The sequence below is a fragment of the Cavia porcellus genome, unplaced genomic scaffold, assembly GCF_034190915.1.
Source record: "Cavia porcellus strain 051 isolate PalLab524CR breed Dunkin Hartley unplaced genomic scaffold, mCavPor4.1 scaffold_31, whole genome shotgun sequence".
Classification (NCBI taxonomy): Eukaryota; Metazoa; Chordata; class Mammalia; order Rodentia; family Caviidae; genus Cavia; species Cavia porcellus.
In genome coordinates, this window is record NW_026947514.1 from 41,523,482 (window position 1) to 41,546,343 (window position 22,862).

Here is a 22,862-nt window from a genome sequence, read left to right on the forward strand (position 1 = left end):
AAGAAAACGGTTTAATACTCAAACTTAAGGGCAAACTTAATCACCACAATGATCAAGAAGCAATGAAAAGTTTTTATATAGTTGCAAAGGGCTGAGAATAAAATATTCTGGAAAGGTATGTGACTCGCTTGGAATTCTCATCAACAGGGGATGGCGGGTTGAAGTTCTAGAATCACATGTACACATATTTTTGTTACATGATATATAACAAGAAAAACAAAAGTCAGACAAGATCCATGCCTGTGACATGTACACTGATGTACTTGCCTTATGCTATATGAAAAGGCAAACATAAATCAAGCAAGTTCTGTGCATGTGACACGTAAAAGTACAAGAAAAAGAGAAATCATAATCTGGATAACAAGCAGAGCGGAAGAAGAGACAATGTTAGACGTGAAATGGTAAGATAGAAAATGAAGAATAAATAGCAATTTATAAGAAGGAATAAAAGGTGAGAAAACAAGAGCAGAAAGAAATGGAATGGCACTTATGAAAAGACCCTTTAACAACAAATCTGAAGTTACTTAATATTTTAATGTAGCTAGAAGTCAGATGTGAACACAGGTAGATTTTTGGTTCTTAAAGACCTGTTACAGAGAAATAACAAAAAGCATGTGCATGCTTTCTTATTTGGGCTGTATAATTTTGCATATGGTATGCATAATTATAAAGGTAACTTATTTCATAATTATAAAGTAACTTGTTTATTAATTATTTCATTTTATCTAAATATTTTTTAAAACCCCAAAATTTTCCTTTCAAGAGAACAGTTTTTTTTAAAGTAGTACTTATTCCAACTTATCATTTGTCCTTTAGTTTTATGATTGTTTTTGCTCTCCCAAGGTTTTAAAAAAAATATTAAACTTGGCATATTAAGTTTGACTGTATCCAAGTTATGCAATGTGATTTGGTATACACCATGTAATGACTACTATGGTCTAACACAATCACTACCACCCATACCGTATGTTAGATTTTGGGATTAGTTCACCTTATAACTGAGACTTCATATCTTTTAGCTAACATCTCTTCCTTTCCCCCAGCTTGTAGGCTATGGGAGCCACAATTCCATTCTATTTTTGCTTTCAGGAGTTCGGCTTTGTTTTAGATTTCCAAAGGACAGTTCTTACCAGGTGATATACATCATCTAAACAAGTCAGTTCATTAAAGCTGATGCTCAGTCTCTGAAGTCCTGTTAATTTGGATAGATCTCTTAGTTTACTCAAACTGTTGCCATGTAGATTGAGACTCTGAAGTAAAAGAATATATATAAATTAAAAATAAAATAACTACATTTTACATCCCAAGTGTGAATATCCAGCATCTTTAGAACAATTACCTGAGCCAATATAATATACATTAAGAAAGTTATTTTAAATAACACTAAGAGAATGTCAATATGAAAAAACCTCTAATAATGTTTGATATTAAAACAGTAAGCATAGTTCATACTATCTTTGCTGGACCTAGTTCTTGCCTATAATTTGCCACTTGGACTTAGTCTATTAATAATTGGCACAACATTCTTTGTACATAATAGTTAAGATATTGGGATGGTTCTATTTTCAGACTAGCCAGAGAAGAATCGGGGCCTTCGAGAATTTGGGTATCTCACAAGAAATCTCACGAAAGACAGACCGTAAAGCTACACTTTGATTGCAAGATCTTGAATAAGGGTTCTAGACCAAGGAAGAAGGGTTATAAATGTTGAAGTGAGAGGACAGAACATCAGAGGAGGAGCGGGGATGGAGTCTGATATGACATGTATCTTTCAGACTATGGCCCAGATATTTTTGTCTACTGCATCCTTGATTACATGAAATGAATGGTATCACGTTTTTCTATGTAGGGGTGGTCCTAATGCTTACACGCTTTTTAGCTTCAAACAGCTGTGAATGGTATTGAGTGAAGACTATATTCACGGACAGTGTAGGAAAAAATAATGCCACAAGAAAATGCATTAATACAATCGACTACAGTATTTGCAGCAAGTGGGTATTATAATAAAATCAGGCATCTATTTTCACTTACCAGCATCATCTTTCACTGTGGCGTAACTAAATTCTTTAAAGGGAAAAACAACTAATTTTCTAATAGCGACTATAATCAGCTAGAATTGTGAATAAGGGCCAAGTTATGAAGACTAGTTATCTTACAAGTCCAATATGAATATCATCCATGATAAGAGTCTAAGACACCTTACATTTAACATGTTTACAACTGAATTCATCATCTTCCCTTATACACCTGCTTGGTGGCCTATATTTTTATTCTTCATTCAGAGTTTTTGCGATCTAACTTGACACATTATTGATCACCTCTTTTCCATATATACTTGATTGTAGAAATATTTCTCAAACCACTTGCTGTGTTTCATCACCACTACGGGTGCATTAGTAAAGATAATACATGTGTTCTTTGAATTACTGCAACAGAGTAGTTTTCTACTGGGCTTCCATACCAATAGTCAGACTAGTTAAGTCCATTCACTAGCTACAAAAGTTGGATTCTTTAAAAACAAACAGTCTGTTCCTTAAAGAGAGGACTCTACACTTGAAATATAGCTTCCAAAACCCATCCTGAAGTGGCTTCTCCTCAGCCTTAGCCTCCTACTTTAATTCCAGCCTGTATCTTGACCTTAACTGTCACAATCCTGCATTCTACCCACACTTGAATTCCTCAGTGTTCCTGAAAGACACCAGTATCTTTCAAAATCATGTGCCTATAGGTGGAGTGTTTTCTCTAAAAGATATAAGCAACCAAATTTCTCGTATTCTTCAATAATCCACTCAAAACTCACCTATGTGAAGTACTCCCAGGAACTCCAAGGTTCCTACATTTGTTAACAAATCTCCTCCACTGCACTGATGTTGAGGTGGAAAAAATAATGTCTTCAATTTAAACTTCTAATACTTACTTTATTGCCCAAGACACAGTAAACTGTTAGTAAATCACAGGTAGATAAATCAATGCAAAGGCAGACTTTTGACAACTCAAAATTTTTGCCATTTAATTATAATATGAAAGAATATAAAATTCTACATTACATACTATGTGGCTTTTATTTCTATACTTTGTTTTTAAGGATATCCTCATAAAACCCAATCTAGTAGGGAAAATAAAAGAAAATATGGGAAATGTGTGCATGGGAAAATATAGGAAATTGCCCTTATAATGATGGTACAAAAGAAGGAATGCAAAGGTTGTAATAACTAAGCATCCTTGATGCAATGAGTAGTATTTTTACTAGAAGCTGTAGAAAACTGGCTGTTTTTTAAAAAGCACAGGGCAAGTTTAAGAAAAGAGGCCTGTCTGCTCATTTGTTACGGGTGCTGATCAAATTAATGCAAAGTTGGCTGCAGTCACAAGCAGGCCAATGGATTGTGAAGTCTAGTTGTCCTCTTTTTACTTTATAAACCAAAAATAATCAAAAGATCTATTCTCTGTTGCTGAATTAAATTTTCATGTACTCCCCTTACACCTACAAGAATACATACTGTAGAAGCTCAATCCAATCAAAACACATTCTTTGAAAAATATTACTTAAAACTTTAACATTAAAAATGTATCTTAAATATTGACATTATGGTACCAAACAATTTGTCCATAGTGTTAGCCAGAAGATTCATCTTTTAATCACTATTACCATAAAGAAGCTAATATTGCCATCATAGTATGAAAATTTCCTCCACCTATAATGATAATTTGGCAAGGAATAGATAAGTCTGGATAAGATAAACATTAAAATCCCCTCTTTATATCTCAGACTTAAAGATTTGATGGACAGTGATGAGATAGTTTCATCAAATCAATCCCATAAATTTCTGGAAGTATAATTTTCTGACCACACAAAGCTATTGATTTCATTTATTTAAAAAAATATTTTTCAGCCGAGAGTGGTGGCACACTCCTGTAATCCCAGCACTCAGGAGGCTGAGGTAGGAGGATCATTGCAAATTTGAGACCTGCCTGGGCTACAAAGTGAGCCCAAGGCCAGCATGAACTGCATGGAGAGACCCTGTCCCAACCCCCCAAAAAGACCGAAAAACTGATTTTCATTCTCTTTCAGCTTTATACATTAACTTGCAAAAAATCTGTCTTACACAGTAGGTCCAGAAAAATGGCAATGGAAAAATATCTTTCCAGATAAAGATAATTTCTGCATTTTCATCTGTATCTCAGTTTTGACTATACACCAGAACTGTGTGTTGTTAACCCTAGAAACTGATTTGAAATGTATATGCCTTCATCTTAACCCTACAAAGAGAGCTTATTATTTAGATAAATTACTTGCTAATTGGAGACACACCTCAAATGGATATCCATACTTGAAATATAGCTAGGCGGAACTGAGATATGCTGAATGTAAAATACACTCCAGAATTCAACCTTAATCTGAAATTATCTCAGTAACGGATTTTCATATTAATAACATAGAAAATGATATATTTTAGACATCTGAGTTAAATAAAATGTATTTTTAAAGCTAATTTCATCTTTCTACCAGGAAACTTAAAATTATCTGTCGATTCTCACTGTAGCACGGGACCACTAGGACTCCTCTGTACTTTTAAACTAGAAGGCATGACCCCTGCTGGCATCTGCAGCAGGCGGCTTGGGATCTTCAGACTTCGTCTGCTACAATTTAATTCCAAATTCAAGGATCTTGTACCACATTTCAGTCTTCATTAATACTCACCACAATTTGAGTGTAAGCATTAGTCTTGGCAAGGGAAAGTATTGTTTTATCATCCAAACTAAGAAGCCTTGGTCGGGGCTTAATCCTGGGCTCCATTTTCATGACTTCATCATCGAATGTCAAATCCTGGGATAACACTGATCCTTCTGAATAGTTTTTGTTTTCTTCTATGATGATATTGTTGAATGTAGAAAACAAAGAGTGGGCCTTGACCTGAAAATTTATATAAAATGTACAAAATTTGGTTGTTGTACTTATCATTTTGAAAAATGTACAGACTATAAAAAGGATGAAATGACTTTTTCAGTAATGTAGTCCAGGAATATCTATGACAGTCAGAATCATTTAAGAAATGTATAGTTAAGATCAATGATTTTCACACCCACTAAAAATTCCTTAAAAGTGGCAAAAGAATTTTTAAATGTTCCATAACAAAGGATTAGGAAAAAAACAACAAAAAACTGGAAATCCTGAGGCATAAACCTGAAGGAATCAAATTCACTGAAGGAATCAATTCAAAAAATGTAACCTCTAGCCAAAGCATATGCAGGAGAAAGCCACTAGCAAGATCAGATTTTAAAAACTGATGTTCAGAGAATGAGGGTGCTGCACTCATTAGAAAATTAACTAATTACAGTAAGAATTGTGAAGGAATGAGGAAGAACTACAAGAACAAGAGGAATGGGCTCTAAAAGAAACCAGAATGGTTTCTTGCACCTAAAAGTCTTTTAAGAACTAGGACAATAAAGCATCTGTAATTTTTAAAAACTTTCTCTAGAAAAGAATAAACACTTCAATATTAAAATAAAAACAATCATTAACACAAAAATATTCAATAAATACTAAGAAACCAAGTGGCAGCAGATCATATTAGCAACACAGAAGCTAGTATATAGCAATCAAAAGAATATCAAAAATATTGACCCATGCATACTGAATAGTGTCCAAAACACAGTGGTAAAAGAAAAAAAATTCCCAGAAGACTTAGAAATGACCTGTTTGAGGTAAATGGTGTGGGTCGCTAGATATATAAATGTACAGAAATGAGACTGAAAGCAAACCCACACGTCTGTGAAGAGCGAATGCCTGGTGAAGGGCGTGGCGGCAGCTCAAAGGGAAACAGATTTTCATGTTTACATGGAAGTCTTAAACACAGTTTGAAGCTTTTCAAGTGAAACTACATCATGTGTTACTTCTATAGTTTATTTTCAAAATACAAATATTCCTTTTATTTTTTGTACCAGTGATCAAACTCAAGACCTTGCGCTGAGCTAAATCCCTGACCCCAAAATACAAATATTTAGGTGTTATAATGCCCTTGTTTTGAAAATTAAGTCCTTTACCAACTAGCCATTATACATATATATACAAGCATACTCAGCCACATATATACAATATACACTTGAACATATGATGTAAATTTGACGTAACATTAACAGACTTCAAATTACTATTGTGTTCCTGTTTGAGGCATTCTTTATATATATATATATATATATATATATATATATATATGAGAAATCATACCACCGTAATGTACTCAAATTCAACGATGTATTCTGGCAAAACCAGGTCATGGTCAAAGACAAACCACTTGCACTGCCGAAAGCCACAATCACAATTTGTTTGTCCCACGATAGAACCTAGTGTAAAAACAAAAATAAATAAAACATTGAAATAGAATATACCTTAAGAACTCTTGTGTACATTATATAACAAGATATTTTCAGTAACTCCCAACAATTATATTACTAAGGGCTTTTAAGAAAATCTCTCCACCATCCAGCTTCTTAACTATGTTAACATTTCCCATCATCCTTCTACTATACAAACTAGTGGAATTCTGGGCTGGGAGCTTAGCTCAGTGGCGTAAGTGCCTTCTTGGCAAGTGTGAGGGCATGAGTTTGATCCCTGGCACCAAAAAACAAAACAAACTAGTGGGATTCAACTTTATTCATATCATTTTCCTTTTTATATTTTTCATGTTACTACTGAACAAATGGCCATGTATTTTTTTTTTGAGAATGTATTGGTCTAAAACTTTTATTGTTAAGGATTGAGATTCTTTATTCTCTGGAAATTAATATATACATTTTTCACACATACACACATGCACAACCAGTCCTCCATATCCACAGAATCTGCATCCATGGATTTAACCAATCGCAGAATGAAAATATTTTTTTAAAAGTCTGCAATGAGCATACACATTTATTCCCTAAATAATACAAGGTAGTACTTAAATAGTGTCTATATTGTGCTAGGTATTGCAAGTTTCATAGAGATTATATGGAAGATTGTGCAGGTTGTACACAAGCACTGTATCATTTTATATAAGGGACTTGAGCATCTGTGGGTTTTGGTGTCTGAAGATGAGGGGTATCTGGTGCCGAATCCCCAAAGATTCTAAGGGATGATGGTGTGAAATATATATAATTAAATGTGTGAAGTAAACTATGCACACACAGAAATAAATTCAGAAAACTTTTAGTATCCAGAAACAGACTTTGTAGAAAAGTTTATGAACTCTGTTAGGAATAGTGTCCAAAACAGGACAGTTAAATGGTATGCTGTAAGCCATAAACTGCTATATTGAATACAAATGTTTTAGATTCAGAGAGATCAAAGTGTATTTCCTTTATGATGGGCATACTTTGTAAATATTTCTGAGGAATGAACACTGAATTAACCGTGGGATAGTTGGCTTGATTGATAGATTCCTGTTCATGAGCTTGAACACTCCGGCCAAGAAAAACCTTTGTAATGAGGAGGATGCCTGAATATTAAAAAAAGAATATTTAACAATTAGTCATTTTAATAACTTTCTACTGTAAACTTCTCTACTGGCCTTGGACTTGTCTTAACACTCAGGAAACGCACAGACCAGGCTGTGTTGCTCGCCATTGTATGGCACGTGATCCCACTACTCACTCCGAACTCCAAATGCTGGAAGGAGGTGCTCAACAATATTTGCTGAGTAAGTGAAATGGCTATAAAAGGGGAACCCTGTGGTTATACCAAGCATTATTAAACAAATGCAAAGCACGCTTGTTTTATTTCAACATGAATCATCTTAGTAAGTCTGGAACTGAGAATATCATTCTTATAGAATTAAGTAACTAAATTTTTGACTGCCTAATCTTTTGCAGGTATGAAGTTGAGGGCAAAGCATAGATGTCCCTTCATCTCTAACCTGATCTATTCTTGTTAGCATACATTCTTTGGTACTACACCTCAAAGCTTCATAATTACATTTATTTCTGTAATTACTAATATTTGTAAGCACCACAAAGGAGAAATAGTTTAGTTTTTAAGACTATCTCTAGCACCCATCAGTTAATAACAGTGGAAGAGGAAGCAAGAGAGGACATGATGAGCTGATCTTTTTCCTGTCTGTGGGTAAACTCTTTCAGTGTATCCTGCAAACTGCTTTGCAGGATTATGATTTGATATATTATGTATATCAAATAACTATCAAAAGTTATCTTCTATAAAGCAACTTATAAAGGACCATGAACTTCACAGTCAATTTCTAGATGACTTTAAATTATAACAAGATTTTCTTACCATCTTACAATATAATTATTCAAGATAAAACATTCTACCATCTAGAGTACTTTATGAGATTATCATATATATGGGTATTATACTCTTTCCTCCTTGCTGTGAGTTTGGTGTGCATATAACATATATAGTATGTGTATTCATATAAATATATATGTTGCATTTATTTTTATTTCACAATGTAACTAACAAAAGGAGACTGTGAAAAGCTTATGTAAGTTGTATTAAATGTCTGAATAATGAGTCTATTTCTGTTCATGCTGATACAGTTGACATTGCTAAAGTCACTAATTATTACATTAATAAATATGAAATAGAAGTTTGATGAAAACCTCCTGAGTTGGTAAAACCAAGTATCAAAAATGATATGAAAATAATGAACGGGTATTTAAAGACTTAAAAATTCGAAAACACCTTATTTGTATTACCGTGTCGGAAGAGCTCATGGTCAAAAGAGTTTTTCTTCTCACTCTTGTGTTTTTGCTGCAGAAACTCAATTCGGGGACACTCACACATGCTTAGGCTGTTAGTAAGGATAACGGCTTCTTTTCTGAGAGGCAACTGCAAAGGACAAACACTTGAGTTTTTGGGGTTTTTTTTCAAAACTAACGATACTTTTTTTTTTTTTTTTTTTTTTTTTTTTTGTCTTTTTCCTTTTTATCGGTACCAGGGATCGAACTCACGACTCCCTGCTTTCAAGGCAGGCGCTTATGCCGCTGAGCTAAACCCCCAGCCCCTAAAACTAACGATACTTTTATCTCAATACAGATGGTTTATCATTTTATGTTTACATGTCTGAGCAAAGATATGTGCAGGCGAGACTCCCTGAAAAGAAGTAGATACCCTCCAGGTGTGACTTCATTCTGCAAAGTCATTTAAATATTTTAAATTAGTATGTAAATAGGGTTATAAAAAAGTGATACAGAACAACATCTGCCCCCAGAGAAGCAACAAAGTCAACTCTAACCATGCTGTGGAGCACTGGGCAATAGTTTTCAGTGAGTGCTGCACTAACAATCCTGTTAAATCCAAAAAGAAAGTCCTGGGGCAGTAGCCTGTCGTATTAGTGAAAGTTCAGAAAATGCTTTGGTCTAATCATCTACATTGTTTTCCAGAAACAAAATATTTCTTACTGTGCTAATGCACAAACAGTTCATTTTGCATTATGATTGGCTTTACTTCTCAAAAGTTTTGTGTCAATATCTGCTATGAAAGCAGCTCTAAAAAGAAAAAACTGTCAATTTTTACAAAGAAAACGAGTTCAAAGACACTATGTGTTGGAGATCACTATGAAGCAGTTCCAAGCAGGATTTAAAATTAACTAATTGGCTTTCTATGTTCATCTGTGAGTCTGAGATCCTCTGGAAGCTGATTCCCAGTAAGTGAACCTCTATGAATCACTGGTCCTGGCTGAGGCCTATAGTGACCTGTGATACCAGAGATACCTCAAAAGGCAAGATAAGGCCACAGCTGAAGACACCTTGGCTCCAGCACTAATTAATTAAATAGAGACTGCAGCTACAGGCATCTCACTCCTGCAGTCTCACTCCTATCATAAATGTCATCATGGAGATAAGATGGCTATTTACTCCTTGGAAAACTCTTTGAAGTGACTCCCAAGGCCCTGCTTATTTCCCGTGCTTTCCTCAGTATCCCTGCTCTTTGTCTGGAGAAGGAATAAATATGGGCGGCCCAGAGAAGCTCTTTGTCTTAGCCTTAGTGCTAGCCACAGAGTCAAGAACTCTGCAGAGGGTTTTGATTCCCTCTGGAGCCCTAAAATCATACCACTTGTCTCATTTATTTAACCCTAGATCCCCTAGATTGGGTATCTAGGTCAGACCCCGGTAATTATGTAACCTGTCCAAGAACAGAACTAGGAATTAACAAAATCATGACTTAAATACAAATAGTTGGTCCTTGTCATAATAAGTTTTAAATGTATCACTTGTTTTATATTAATAGACACATTATTTAGAATTATAACCTTTCTGAAATGCTAACTATATTTTTTCTTATTGAAGTATGGTATCTGGAGAGCTCTTAACAATCATTAATGTGCCAGGTATGGTGGTGCATGCTACACCCAGCACTAGGAAAGGCTTGCGGGGAGGGCCACAAGTTCAAGTCTAGCCTGGGCCTCCCATCTCAAAAACAAATACTTAAATGACAACTTGAAATGGGGCTCGGTGCAAATGTCCTGGGTTCAGTCACAAGTACTACAACTAAGAAAAAAAAGTGGCTCATGTGACCACAATATGACACCATTCAAAGATAGGATAGACTTTTTGAAACATTTTTTCTATCTAGGGATGCTGTAGGATTACCAAGTATCAGTTTTGTTCTACAATTTGTTTATGCCATTTGTATCTGCTATTGAAATGATGCATAGTATATAAACCATTAAATAGAAGTTGTTTCTCTGAGAATTAGAAAATTAAGTGACATTTGATAGTAGTTATTTGCCAAAATATGTCTCGTTGAGGCAAATGCCAAAGTTTTGTGGTGGCAACAAGGACTCACAAATTAGCTGGATTTTACACCGCAGCTACTTTGCTGGAATCTAAGTACATGCTCAACTTGAAGGAAACCAAACTTTATACAAAACATGATTCTAGCTGATATGAGGAAGACTACGGAGAGTTCCAATCACATGAGCCAAGGCTCTGGCCCTACACAGAAGACTAAGAAATGAATGTAAATTTGTGTTCTAAATTGCCTACAGAATGTTTAAGTAAATAGTTTTTTGACAACATTTTAACATTTTAATTGGCTTTGGCTTTTTAAAAATCTACAAACAAGGAAAGGGAACTCCACAACTTGAGAACTCAGGAAAGGTGGAGAACAAAAAAGAAACAATGACAGGGCAACTAAAAAACAGAAAGATGGCAATAGCACAATAGTGTTGATTTCAAAGAAGAATTTCAAAAAGGAGAGAGACCAATAAATTGTATCAAATATTTCAGACAACAATGGTAAAATGTTCTGTCAAAAAATTTCTATGTAGCAGGCACTGCTGTAAGTACATTTTGGCAACTTTTAATAACTCATTTTATTTAAACCAATATATTCAAAATATTATTTCAACATGTAGTCAATACGAGAACTTATAGTCCTTCTTTCACGCTAAGCCTTACAATACTGGTGTTTATTTTAAACAGGCACCGTCAGTGTGCACGAGGCCTGTGCTGGCAGCGGTTATCCTAGTGGACAGAGCAACACTGACAGCTCTTAAGAGAACTAACGGAAAATTAAATTAAATGAATTGGGCATAGTATTGGTGGGTAGAGAAAACAGAAAGTGTCGGCCCTTCCTCACCCCACTTCCTCTATCCAAGATGGTTCGTGGTTCTCTGAATTGCAAGAAGGCCTTATTCTAAGTGCCAGTTATGCTACCTTGCTTGTTTTGCTCTCTTTGAATCCTCTTTCAAGTATCTGTAGCAGATGCTTTTTTTTCACTGTAACTTCAGGATCAAAAACATAAAAAAGGCAGTCCATCATCTTGCGATAGCTCCTTAATAATTAGAACAGAAAAAAAATATTGAGAATTGATTTCACCAAGGCTTAGTTATAGATAAAATAATTAAATGCGATCCTGGGGACATTTCTATCCATACCAGACGTTCCCTCATTTTTAATACCTTTACCATCCACCCCCACTACAAAGGACCCGTGCAGACAGATAAATAATGAGGTCACCTAGCTAAGGTATATTTTCAATCCTGTTAAACTTTTAAAATAGAACTTTAAAAAAAAATACAGCTAGATTTTTATAAAATTGTTCACTATGGAATTCAGTTTCTTACTCTGAATCATGCATATCTTCATCACACAAAAACTTTTGAAACTTCTCTTCAAATTTTAGTCTCAGAATACGATTGTTAACTTTAATGACACGTTTTACTTTTACTCCTGTAATACCGTATGCTCTGAAGTCCCAAGTACAGAAACGTGATAGAATTAATTCATAACAGGAATTATACCTACGAGGGAACATAAAATATACATAAAGAAAATAACAGATTTTCCTTAATATTTTTAAGAATAAAAAGTGTTGGGAGCCGCAGCCCCGAGCCCGGTCGCCTCACTTGGCGGACGTGAGGCCTGTAGTAAAGAGTGAAGCCTGAGGTAGATTACCCCTCCCATCGAATATGCTAGTTTCCTGCTTACCGCGTAAACAACCCGCTCAACAATATAGTCTGCCTAGCAACTGATGATGTTAGCCAATCAGCTTGCCTTGCTTACTTTAACATGATTGGACACTGTATCCGTATATATACCGGTGCCACCCCTGGGAGGAAGTAGAAGCCAGGTAGAAGCCCGGAAGTAGAAGCCCAGAAGGAGCTGCGGAGAGCGGACCGATAGAGGCTTCGGGGCAGACTGAAGCACAAGAGGAGCCGCGGAGAGCGGACCAAAGGAGGCTTCAGCTGGGAGAACCCAGGGCAGGCTGTACGGAGAAGAAAAATAAAAAGAAAAGGTTGTCCACTACCAGACTATGTCGTGTGTCCTTCCTGCCGGCCGGGAGCGGACATCGACATTTGGAGGCCCGCCCGGGGACTGATCACCCCCGCGACGTGGAAGTGGACAACGCTCCAGTACAGAGCTGCGAGACAGGTGAGTTGGGGATAAGCCTGGGCTCTGGGTGGCGCGCACCTACAGGGCTTTTAGACTCCCCTCAGGCTCACGCGTAAGTGGCGGATTCCTTGGGCCTCACGCGGTGAGTAACATATTAAAAAATGGGAAACATGCTAGGTAGCGGCACTAAGAGCGAGGGTGGTTGTGGAGAAAGCTCTCAAGAGCTTACAAAAGTACGCAGGGTATCTGAGCAGGCCCAGTCAGGGAGCTCCCGAGAGGTGTTTGTCAAGGGGAACAAGGATGCTAAGGAGGAGGACGGGGCTCTAGCCTCAGAGTCGTCTGACTCCGAGGACGAGGGAAAGTTGAATGGCAGGGAGGCCAAAGAGACTAGCTGTCAGGAGCCTAAGTCGCTCCATAAGGAGTCGGGTCTGCGGAAGAGTAGAGAGCTCCTGAGTGCGCCCCGACGCGAGAGGGAGGCAAAGCCTTCCGCCCCACCTCGGGGGCCGTTTCCGGAGGCGATTCCTCGCCACGAGGCGGCCGCCTGGGAGCCCCCCCCCCTTTCGTCAGAACAGGAAGTGATGCACGGGCCCCCATTTTCCGCCCAATCACGGCCGCTGTCTTATGCTCCGCCGCCGGCGGGTCGGTATTTTCACAGGCGGCTTTGGCAGGGGAGACGCTTGTTTCATGAGGTACATCCACCACCTGGGATGGATAGTGACCCCTATGGGATATTTCCTGTACAAGTGGCTATAGGCCAGGGACGCAATGTACGGGAGCCTTTTGAGATAAAGCAGATTAGAGAACTTAAAAATGCAGTTACAACCTTTGGGCCGACTGCGCCTTACACCATTGCCATGCTGGAGAATCTGTCTTCTGGGCCCCTCACCCCCGCGGACTGGATTCAGCTGGCGGGGGCGTGTCTGCCCTCGGGTGGTTACCTGGATTGGCGAGCCTGGTATGCAGAGTCCTCTGCAGAGCAGGCTGAGAGAAACGCCAATCGGGGAGACCGGGGGTGGAACAAGAGAATGCTTGTGGGAGAGGGTCGGCGCGCTGATGGTCAGACTCGGTTCCCCGGCGCTCTCTGGCGGGGAGGAGATAGAGAGCCATCCGCTCCGCCCTGGAGCTCTTTTCTAAAAGCGGCTCCCCGCCGAGAGGCCGCCACAGGAAACCCTCCCTTCCCTCAGCCGGCACAGGAAGTGACGCCCCGTTTCACTCTGTCGCGACCGCAGTCTTATGACGTCGCGCCGCTGGGCAGACGGTATTTTCATGGGCGGCTACTCTGCCGAGCAGGCTGAGAAAAACGCCGGTCGAGGAAAAAGGGGCTGGGGATTTAGCTCAGCGGCTTAAGCGCCTGCCTTGCAAGTGTGCAGTTGTTAGTTCGATCCCTGGTACCAATAAAAAAAAAAAAAAAAAAAAAAAAAAAAAAAAAAAAAAAAAACGAAAAAGATAAAAATAAAAAATAAAAAATAAAAAACAAAAAGGGGGAGTAAACCCTCGAGGTTTGATCCCTGGTGATGTTTGGCAGATGGACATCACACATATACAGGAGTTTGGGACTCTTAAATATGTTCATGTTTCCACAGACACCTGTTCTCGCGTCATATTTGCAACAGCAGAAACAGGTGAAAAAGTGTCTAATGTGATCAATCATTGCCTGGCGGCTTGGGCCGCATGGGGCAAACCAAAGATATTAAAAACTGATAATGGACCAGCCTATATAGGCAAAGCTTTCAATGAGTTCTGCAAAATGATGGAGGTTCAATTAAAACATGGTATCCCATACAATCCCCAAGGTCAAGGAATCATTGAGAGGGCTCATAGAAGCCTCAAAGAAATTTTACAAAAACAAAAAGGGGGAGTAGGCCAAGGCCTGGCCCCAAAGGCACGATTATCCATGGCACTATTCACACACAATTTTTTAAATTTAAATAATGATAATCGCTCCCCAGCTGTGGAGCACTGCAACCCTTCCCCCAACCATAAAGGGTGGGTGAAGTGGAAAGATGTCCTGACAGGACAATGGATGGGCCCGGATCCAGTGGTCAGCTGGAACCGAGGCGCGGTTTGTGTTTTCCCACAGGAACCGGGACGAGAACCACTGTGGATACCGGAGAGACTGACACGGGCAACAAAGCCCTCGACTGAAGATCAGACCTGCCCTACTGGAGATCCATCACAGACCAACCAACAAGATGAATAGAAATAGCGGTAGCCCGAAATGGACAAAAAGATCCTCAGGCATATGCATGGCTTGCTCGATTGGCCCACGACCGAGTCTAGATATGGCGGGCATCCTTCATTCTCCTCCATAAGGTGACAATACACAGCAGGGTAGATGAGTCAATGACGGGTAAGAGCGTGCCTCCCCAGCACGACTCGACCTAAGCCAGGCCCTACCCCATCCTGCACGTAAGCCGCTGGACTGTTAGATGCTGCCCAGGTCTAAATTTCTCTCCGAGGGGATTTCTTTACGGAGAGGAAATGAGTGCAAGCTTGTGTGCATCCAGGTTCCGTCCAGTTTGTGCCTGGCCCTAGAAAAAGGACGAGGGCCTCAGGGCCTTGGCAGACCATGGGACGGCCGACCAGGGTCTAAGCCAAGGACCTACGGTGGGCCTACGCATAGGGCATAAGCCTCTGCACCCAGTCCAGGAAGGGCTACGATGCGCACATTCATAAAAAATAAAAAAGGGGGAGATGTTGGGAGCCGCAGCCCCGAGCCCGGTCGCCTCACTTGGCGGACGTGAGGCCTGTAGTAAAGAGTGAAGCCTGAGGTAGATTACCCCTCCCATCGAATATGCTAGTTTCCTGCTTACCGCGTAAACAACCCGCTCAACAATATAGTCTGCCTAGCAACTGATGATGTTAGCCAATCAGCTTGCCTTGCTTACTTTAACATGATTGGACACTGTATCCGTATATATACCGGTGCCACCCCTGGGAGGAAGTAGAAGCCAGGTAGAAGCCCGGAAGTAGAAGCCCAGAAGGAGCTGCGGAGAGCGGACCGATAGAGGCTTCGGGGCAGACTGAAGCACAAGAGGAGCCGCGGAGAGCGGACCAAAGGAGGCTTCAGCTGGGAGAACCCAGGGCAGGCTGTACGGAGAAGAAAAATAAAAAGAAAAGGTTGTCCACTACCAGACTATGTCGTGTGTCCTTCCTGCCGGCCGGGAGCGGACATCGACAAAAAAGTTAAATTATAGCTCGGAATTTGTGTTTTGTGCTGAAGATATATAGCAGCTCTGCTTTGGTTCACATTATGCATACTTATTCAATCAGTAAAAGATGCTAAATTTTGAAATATAGTTTTAAAAGTTATTTTTCTAATTATTCCATATTTTTTTGGACTAGAAACCAAGTTGTTGACTAATCCTCTCTTCTTAAACAGTCTCCTCACTGGTTTCAGTGGAACTGTACATTCCCGGTTTCCTCCTGGTCAAAGGCTCATTGTGGCTTTCTCTGCCAGTTCTTGGTTGACAGACTTCTAATTTGGGTTTCCCCAGGGAGCAGCATTTGGCCTCCTTCTTGCCAAAAACTCTCTGCCTAGGTGACTTAATCTGGGTCTTGGTTTTACATATATTCTCATAAATTGTAATATTTCATTTCTAGCCTTTGTCTCTACCCCCACATACCTGTATATTCCAGTCTAGAATAGCTATGTATTTGATATAGCTATCCAAGTAAGTAATAGCTCTCTCAAGCATAATTTATACTATAAGTGACCTCAAACTTGCTCCCCCTAAGCGTTCCCCATCTCAGTTCTGTATATGGCACAATGGTCTGACTTGTAGCCTAGGTTAAAACCACAGAGATAACAGCCTTCTCTCTTGCTTACCAATGTCTCATTCTTCAGCACGCCTTTTTGGCTCTAACACACACTTTGGTCTAAAATAGATCCTGAATATGATCATATTTCATCACCACCACTACCATCCTAGTCCAAGTAATGATTATCTCTCCATTGACTGCTGATATAACTTCCTAACTAGGAATTCAGAAGTGAAGGCAACAATGTCTCTGCCTTCAGAAATCTACATTCCAGAATTAGCTAGAATATAAATAAAATACTTCCTAAATACGGCAACTGTTGAAAGAGATGCATGACTTACCTGAATGAATCAACAGTTTTCAAATGACCAAAACACAAAGTTACAAGTGAAATAGCTTAATGTAAAAGTATAAAAAGTTCACTGATTGGTTTCAGATTCCACAATGGAATTAACGTTTAAAACTTAAACCTCCACTGGTCACATTTTGATGTATCAAAACACAACATATCACAGTAAATTATAGAAGCACATAAAATAATTTAGTTGTTTTATATTCAGTCAAATATTAAAATATTTTGTAAAAAATGTGAAATAATAGAACTCATCCCAGTACAGTTTTTTCTTTTCTGTTTCTGGAAATGTTTGAATTTCATAAAAGTGCTATGTTTTATGCTAAGTGTTTATGTTTTTTAAAAAAAGGATCTTGTAGAAGATGTTAGAAAAGATACTTGATCTGAGAACAAAAGGAGAGATGAGAGCTAAGCACAAGTCAGTATTAAAATGTCAACTGACTTTGTGCTGCCCTCACGTGGTCACTTTCATAAAATCACTCGTTTTAAGAGAATAGAATACAGACTGAGATTTTAAAAACAGAACATTTTTCCAGGCAAGTAAGTGTACGTGGGTCACATTTACCTTTATGGACATGTAGTAGGGCCTGAACATGAGTGTGACCGGAGATCACAGAGTGAGCTTCCTGTGAAGCCCGATATCTGAGCATCTAAACTGCCTGAACCAAACTAATTCTTAGAGGGGTTTACAGTTGCTGGAGGAGATGGAAATGAATGGAACAGTGTTACAGTTCAGCACGATGCCTTCCAACTAGCTCAAAGATCTCGTGAAAAAGCCTCGCTACCATCTTCAGGGGGAAATCTGCTGCACCTAGAGAGGGATCATTTTCTGGATCTAAATCAGTCACATCTCACCTAAATACAGGGGGCCAGACCTAGGGCAGGTAGTCTGCATAAAATATAAGAGACAAAAAGGAAACTAATGCACTGTTACCTGCCTGCTTGCGTTGGACTGTTTCTCCTCTGTGATGCTCATCTGCCAAGCTACCTTGACTTGGAGCAGCCAACTATGGACTAAAACCTCTACAAACTATGAGCCAATAAACCTTTCTCTCTTTAATTTTGAGTGTTGGGTATTTTGTCTCAGTAATGAAAAAGTAACTAAGACACCAGTAACCTTTTGTGATAGGTTATTTTTTTCATCTTACAGATTGCTATTGCTTGTGTCTGATCCTTACCCAGTCACAAGTGAAGCTTTCTGGAGGTGATTGGATGTAGGATGGGTGACAATGAGATTAAGATTGTGATGTTGGGTTAATGGTGCCATGCTAGGATTAAGGATGCCCCACCCTTGCTGTGAGTAGTGCCTGCCAGAAGAGCAGGTAGTCAGTATGCACTGTGAGGGACAGGATACAGTAAGACGAGTGCTGCTGGGCCTTGCTGTGTGCTGCCTCCCACCTGACCCCCACGAGCAGTATCTCCCCTGCAGTGCCCCTCTGCCACGCCACCCTGCCTGGGAGCATCCAACTATGGGTTGAAATCTCTACAAATGGTGAACTATGTAAACTTTTCCTCTTTCAAATTCAGGTGTCAGGTATTTTGCCTCAGCAATGGGAAAAGTAACTAAGACACAGTTCAGACAGACTCCATGGTTGTCTAAAGGCTACAGTTTGAATGAAGGTCTTTGTCTCTTAATCCTTGATGCATTCTATTACTGCACAACGGATTCTCTTTTGAATGTCTAACTACTAGAATCAAGAGAGCTGCAATTACAAGGAAGGAATGGTTGACAGTATCAAATGCTTTATGGTCAGGAGAGTAGGCCCCTCAACTTCCCCGAGGGCCCTCATGTAGTAAGATCTGAATTTATAGCATTCTTAGTCCATGTGGACTAAGATACTCAATTATACCAAAAGATACCTACAGATTTCTATTAATAGACAAGCGATATGTTTAACAATGTAGAATGTATGTGCTTTTAAATGGTTGAAACTTACAACTAATTTATTAAAATGTACTTCAAAATCTTAGGTAAAGGCTCACTAAATACTGTTAACTGACTTACTGGCTTAAACCAATGTCTTATTGTTTTTACTGAAATGGCTACTAAAATGAGTACAGTGTGAAATATTATAGATTTTATTTATTTATTTACTTGTTCATTTATTGAGACAGGGTCTCACCATGTCTTTCAGGTTAGCTATACCTAGATGCAGTACAGACACAAACAGTAGAAGCATATAGAAAACTAATACTTTACTATAAACTATTTTTTTCTGATACTCTGTTCTTTAGCTAAGGAAAACTGAGTAAAGATCAATGATACATCATTAAAATGCCTTCAAGTTTAGCTGAAATGACAGAATAAACAGAAATGTGTAAGTGGTGAAAAGTAGGTAATTGCTAAACTTTGTAAGATTAAGATTTTTTTATAAGAAATGTTTTGAAAAGGTGACATTTTAAAATTGTAAGTTTATATTCTGGTTGATGAAACTAATTACTTAAAATTAGTTTAAAACTATATTTAAACTTCCAAAGGATTTACCAGTCATCAGATCTAGTGCCTTGTTCAAAATGAATATTTCCCACAGTTTCCAATTCAATCAGTAAAAATGGGATCAATAAGCCATGACTTTTCTTCTTTTGCTTTACGTCAATTTGATAAATTTCTTCAATTCTATTGAAGAAAAAATATTCACACAGCTATTAGTGATCTAAACATTACAACATTAAAATTCATGATAGTTTATTAACTGATATTAAAATATATTTTTTCAATTAATAAAGAAAGCTTAATAGTTAAACCAAGTAAAAGTCTATTTTTTGCAATTTAAAACCATCTCAAATTTAGTCTTCAGAGTGTATAAAGATTAGAAGACTATCCTAGATCTAAAGCTGAAAAGTTTTTGATCTTAAACAATTTTAATCTTTTTATAACTCCATTTTTTCAAGAAAATGGCAATAATAACAATACCCATGCCATGAAAGCCCAGTTTGAGGCTCTCACGTAAAATACATGTAATGCTCACAGCAGGGTTTAGCTCAGAGGATCTGTCCTCTTCCATCAGAATGTTACTGATGTCATTGTTACCATCATTATTTGGGCAGACTAATCTACCCACTTAATCCTTCAGTAAGTAAAAATTCTTTACAGTCCTTATTAAGCCTTATTTAAATTTGTAGTTGATAACGTGGGTGTAAACTTGTTTTTATGATTCAGACAACTGTGTATGTACTTTTCTGGATCTCATCTACTTGGTGAGCTCCTTGGCCAGCGGTGTTCTACTTCTTTTAACGTGTAGAGAAGCAACACAAGGGTACACAAAGGAAGCTCAGTGCTCCTGGGTAAGAGCCACCTCTCCACAAACTGCAAGCCAGCTGTGACCAAGATGCATGCTCGTTATGTATTGGGAACTGGACAGGGAAATATGTCTCCGTTCTGTAATTCTTTCCATTCCTGAACAAGAAACTGAAGGACCCCTTGCATTCTGATCCTCTCATGCTTCAGATCTTAACTCCAGAACTCATTAAACATACTCATCTAGTTTTTTGTTCCAGAATGTTACCCTTTCATTTAGGGCATTTAATTTGATCATTATCTTCTGCTGAAGTCTCAGTTCTTCTGTGACAGTTTCACCACTCTTTGACTTTTCAACCTCAGTTGCTTTACTGTTGTTGGATCTGTCACTGTGTCCTTTGCCAGATCCCTTGAGTTCAGTCAGTTCCCGTTCCAACTGTTAAAAACCATGCACCAGAAAACAAAATAAAAATTAAAGATGGTAAAGATAAAACCTGACTTCAGATATTAATTTTTAGTGAGATCTATTAAGTAGTTAATTTAACTTAACAATGTAGAAAGTTAGGTAATAAATAGGACAGACTTCATAAAAGCATACCAAATACATGATTTCAACTTCAGTCCACTTTCAACTAATTTACTTTGACCAAATGACAGCCATAAGTACTTCAAACATGGTGGTCTCACAATTTGAAATACGAAAATCAAGACAGTTGGTCTTAAAATTTGATGTTTGCTTACAGTAAAGCCAAAGCAAAATTACAATAAATGCCAGATTTGACATAAATGAAATATTTAAACTTTAAAAATAAAGTTGTGATATTTCACACACCTACTTGTCAGTGTTTTTTGAGCATAAACATGACCTTGTTTTCACATGGTCCTAGATAACTGTGTATGTACCATTCTGAGTATGTGGTGTTTAGGGGAAAGTTAATCACAAAAAGTAAAGCAAAGCTTGTACATGGGGGTACACATTTATCCTTTTGCCTTAGTCTCCCATATAGGTCAAATCACTGCAAGACTATAATTTCAGAACTGTGAGCCAAAATGCACCTCTCCCTATAAGTTGCAAGTGTTGGGTACTATGTCCCAGCAATGAGACCCTTGGATATTTAAAAAAAATATTGCATAAAATGTTATTTATCTTCACTACTTAAGTTTTGGGCATTCCCTTAAATTTTGGACTCAATGCAAGAGCCTTATTTATGTCACTGTAATCTTAACCTTGTAAGATTTTAAAAGAAATTGTATTGTACAGAAAGCACATGAATAGAAATTTACTAATTACTTGTATTTTTTTTCAGTAAAATGCCTATGTAGAACTGTATTGGGTAAAAGACAAATTAAGTCTATTTACAAAAATGTTTACAGTTTACCTAATTTATGATTTATTTTCCACATTTGGAGATTTTACTTTTTTTTTTTTTTTTGAGATTTTACTTATTGCAAGGTGAGAGTTCTTAATCTGAAAATCCAAGACATGAAATGCTCTACAACTCAAAACTTCTTGGTACATTTCAGATGCCAAAAACATGCAAATATTCCAAAAATTTGAAAAATTCAAAATTCTGAAATATTTTTGTTACCAAGCTTTTCAGACAAGAGATACTCAACCTGTTTTACATATGGAAATGGCAAATATAAAATGACTTTCTCCTGTGATTTTTATTCAAATAATTTATATTTGTTAATATTTTACTTTAATGTTTTCTGATTATAATAATTAAAATCTCATTTTTGAAAACGTGCTAAATACATTTTAAGGCCTTGGTTTTTACTATCTACTGCTCTGTCACAAAGGGGAACTCTTGTTAAACATTTAAGTAGTCCCATTTTTTTCTCGTTTTTAATAGTGCAGTGGTGAGTCAACTTAGAATGGAGGATTAGGAGTAAATCACTGACTGTGCAGTGGTGAATAACCAGAGAGCAGAGTGCTAGGTGTGTACTCACTAAGCCGAGGGTTTTGAGCATCCTTCAGGATCCCAGCACTGGCGGGCAGTGTGTCACTCATTTCACCGGCCTTCACCAGCCAGAGCACTGCCATGCATTTGTGCTTTGATAGCTGACCAGTGAAAATAATTTCTTGATGTCTTAATTAACCCTTGAAAATTATCAACTGAGTTGCTCCTTCAAGTGTTTATTGGTCTTTTTTTTTTTTATAAAGTGCTATTTTATTACTTTATTCCCTTTTTTTATTTGGGTGTTTACTTTTCATTCTGCATCATTAAAAAGTACTAGTACCTATTATACAAGGACAAAAATCTGTAGTCCCTCATTTTTATTGAAAATCTTTTTTTTCCAGATTGTCATTTGTTGTTTGTTTACTTTTATTAGTAATACTTTTAGTACAAAATCATTTTACTTTTTTGCGGTTAAATCTGTATTTTGTTTCTTCATGATTTCTCATACTTATTTGGCTAGCTGAGATCAGTTAAATGTATTTATATGTTTATTATTGAATTTTTTTATGTTTTTATTTCACACATTTAATTCTTTTTTACCCGTTGATACTTAGTTGTGGTATAGTGTAAACTAAGGACTCATACTCTTAAATAGTTTAGCTATTTTTTTAAAAAATGATTTATTGAATAATCAATTGTTTATTCATACTTTTTAAAAAAATAAAGCTTTATGTATCTAAGAATTTGTTTGGAGATAAGCAATCTTTAATTT

The 22,862-nt window shown here is 37.7% G+C and overlaps 1 protein-coding gene and 1 long non-coding RNA gene across 5 annotated transcripts in view; one reads left to right on the forward strand and one right to left on the reverse strand.

The window, feature by feature from the left end:
- Positions 1-22,862, reverse strand: part of Lrrc9 (leucine rich repeat containing 9) — a 91,239-nt gene that overhangs the window by 48,736 nt on the left and 19,641 nt on the right. For all 4 annotated transcript variants that reach the window (XR_010044938.1, XR_010044939.1, XM_063241295.1 and 1 more), the window contains 9 exons: positions 20,426-20,622; positions 19,434-19,565; positions 12,066-12,242; positions 11,656-11,773; positions 8,692-8,824; positions 7,353-7,475; positions 6,227-6,342; positions 4,700-4,912; positions 1,131-1,250 (listed from right to left, as the gene is read on the reverse strand). Coding sequence is in view for 2 of the 4 variants with exons in the window: in XM_063241295.1 (XP_063097365.1) it covers positions 1,131-1,250; positions 4,700-4,912; positions 6,227-6,342; positions 7,353-7,475; positions 8,692-8,824; positions 11,656-11,773; positions 12,066-12,242; positions 19,434-19,565; positions 20,426-20,622 (1,329 nt within the window). In the remaining 2 variants the exon portion in view is untranslated. The remainder of the gene's footprint in view (positions 1-1,130; positions 1,251-4,699; positions 4,913-6,226; positions 6,343-7,352; positions 7,476-8,691; positions 8,825-11,655; positions 11,774-12,065; positions 12,243-19,433; positions 19,566-20,425; positions 20,623-22,862) is intronic.
- Positions 12,313-15,965, forward strand: LOC134474227 (uncharacterized). Its single transcript, XR_010044940.1, has 2 exons — positions 12,313-12,873; positions 14,915-15,965. It is a non-coding gene; the product is annotated as an uncharacterized LOC134474227 (long non-coding RNA).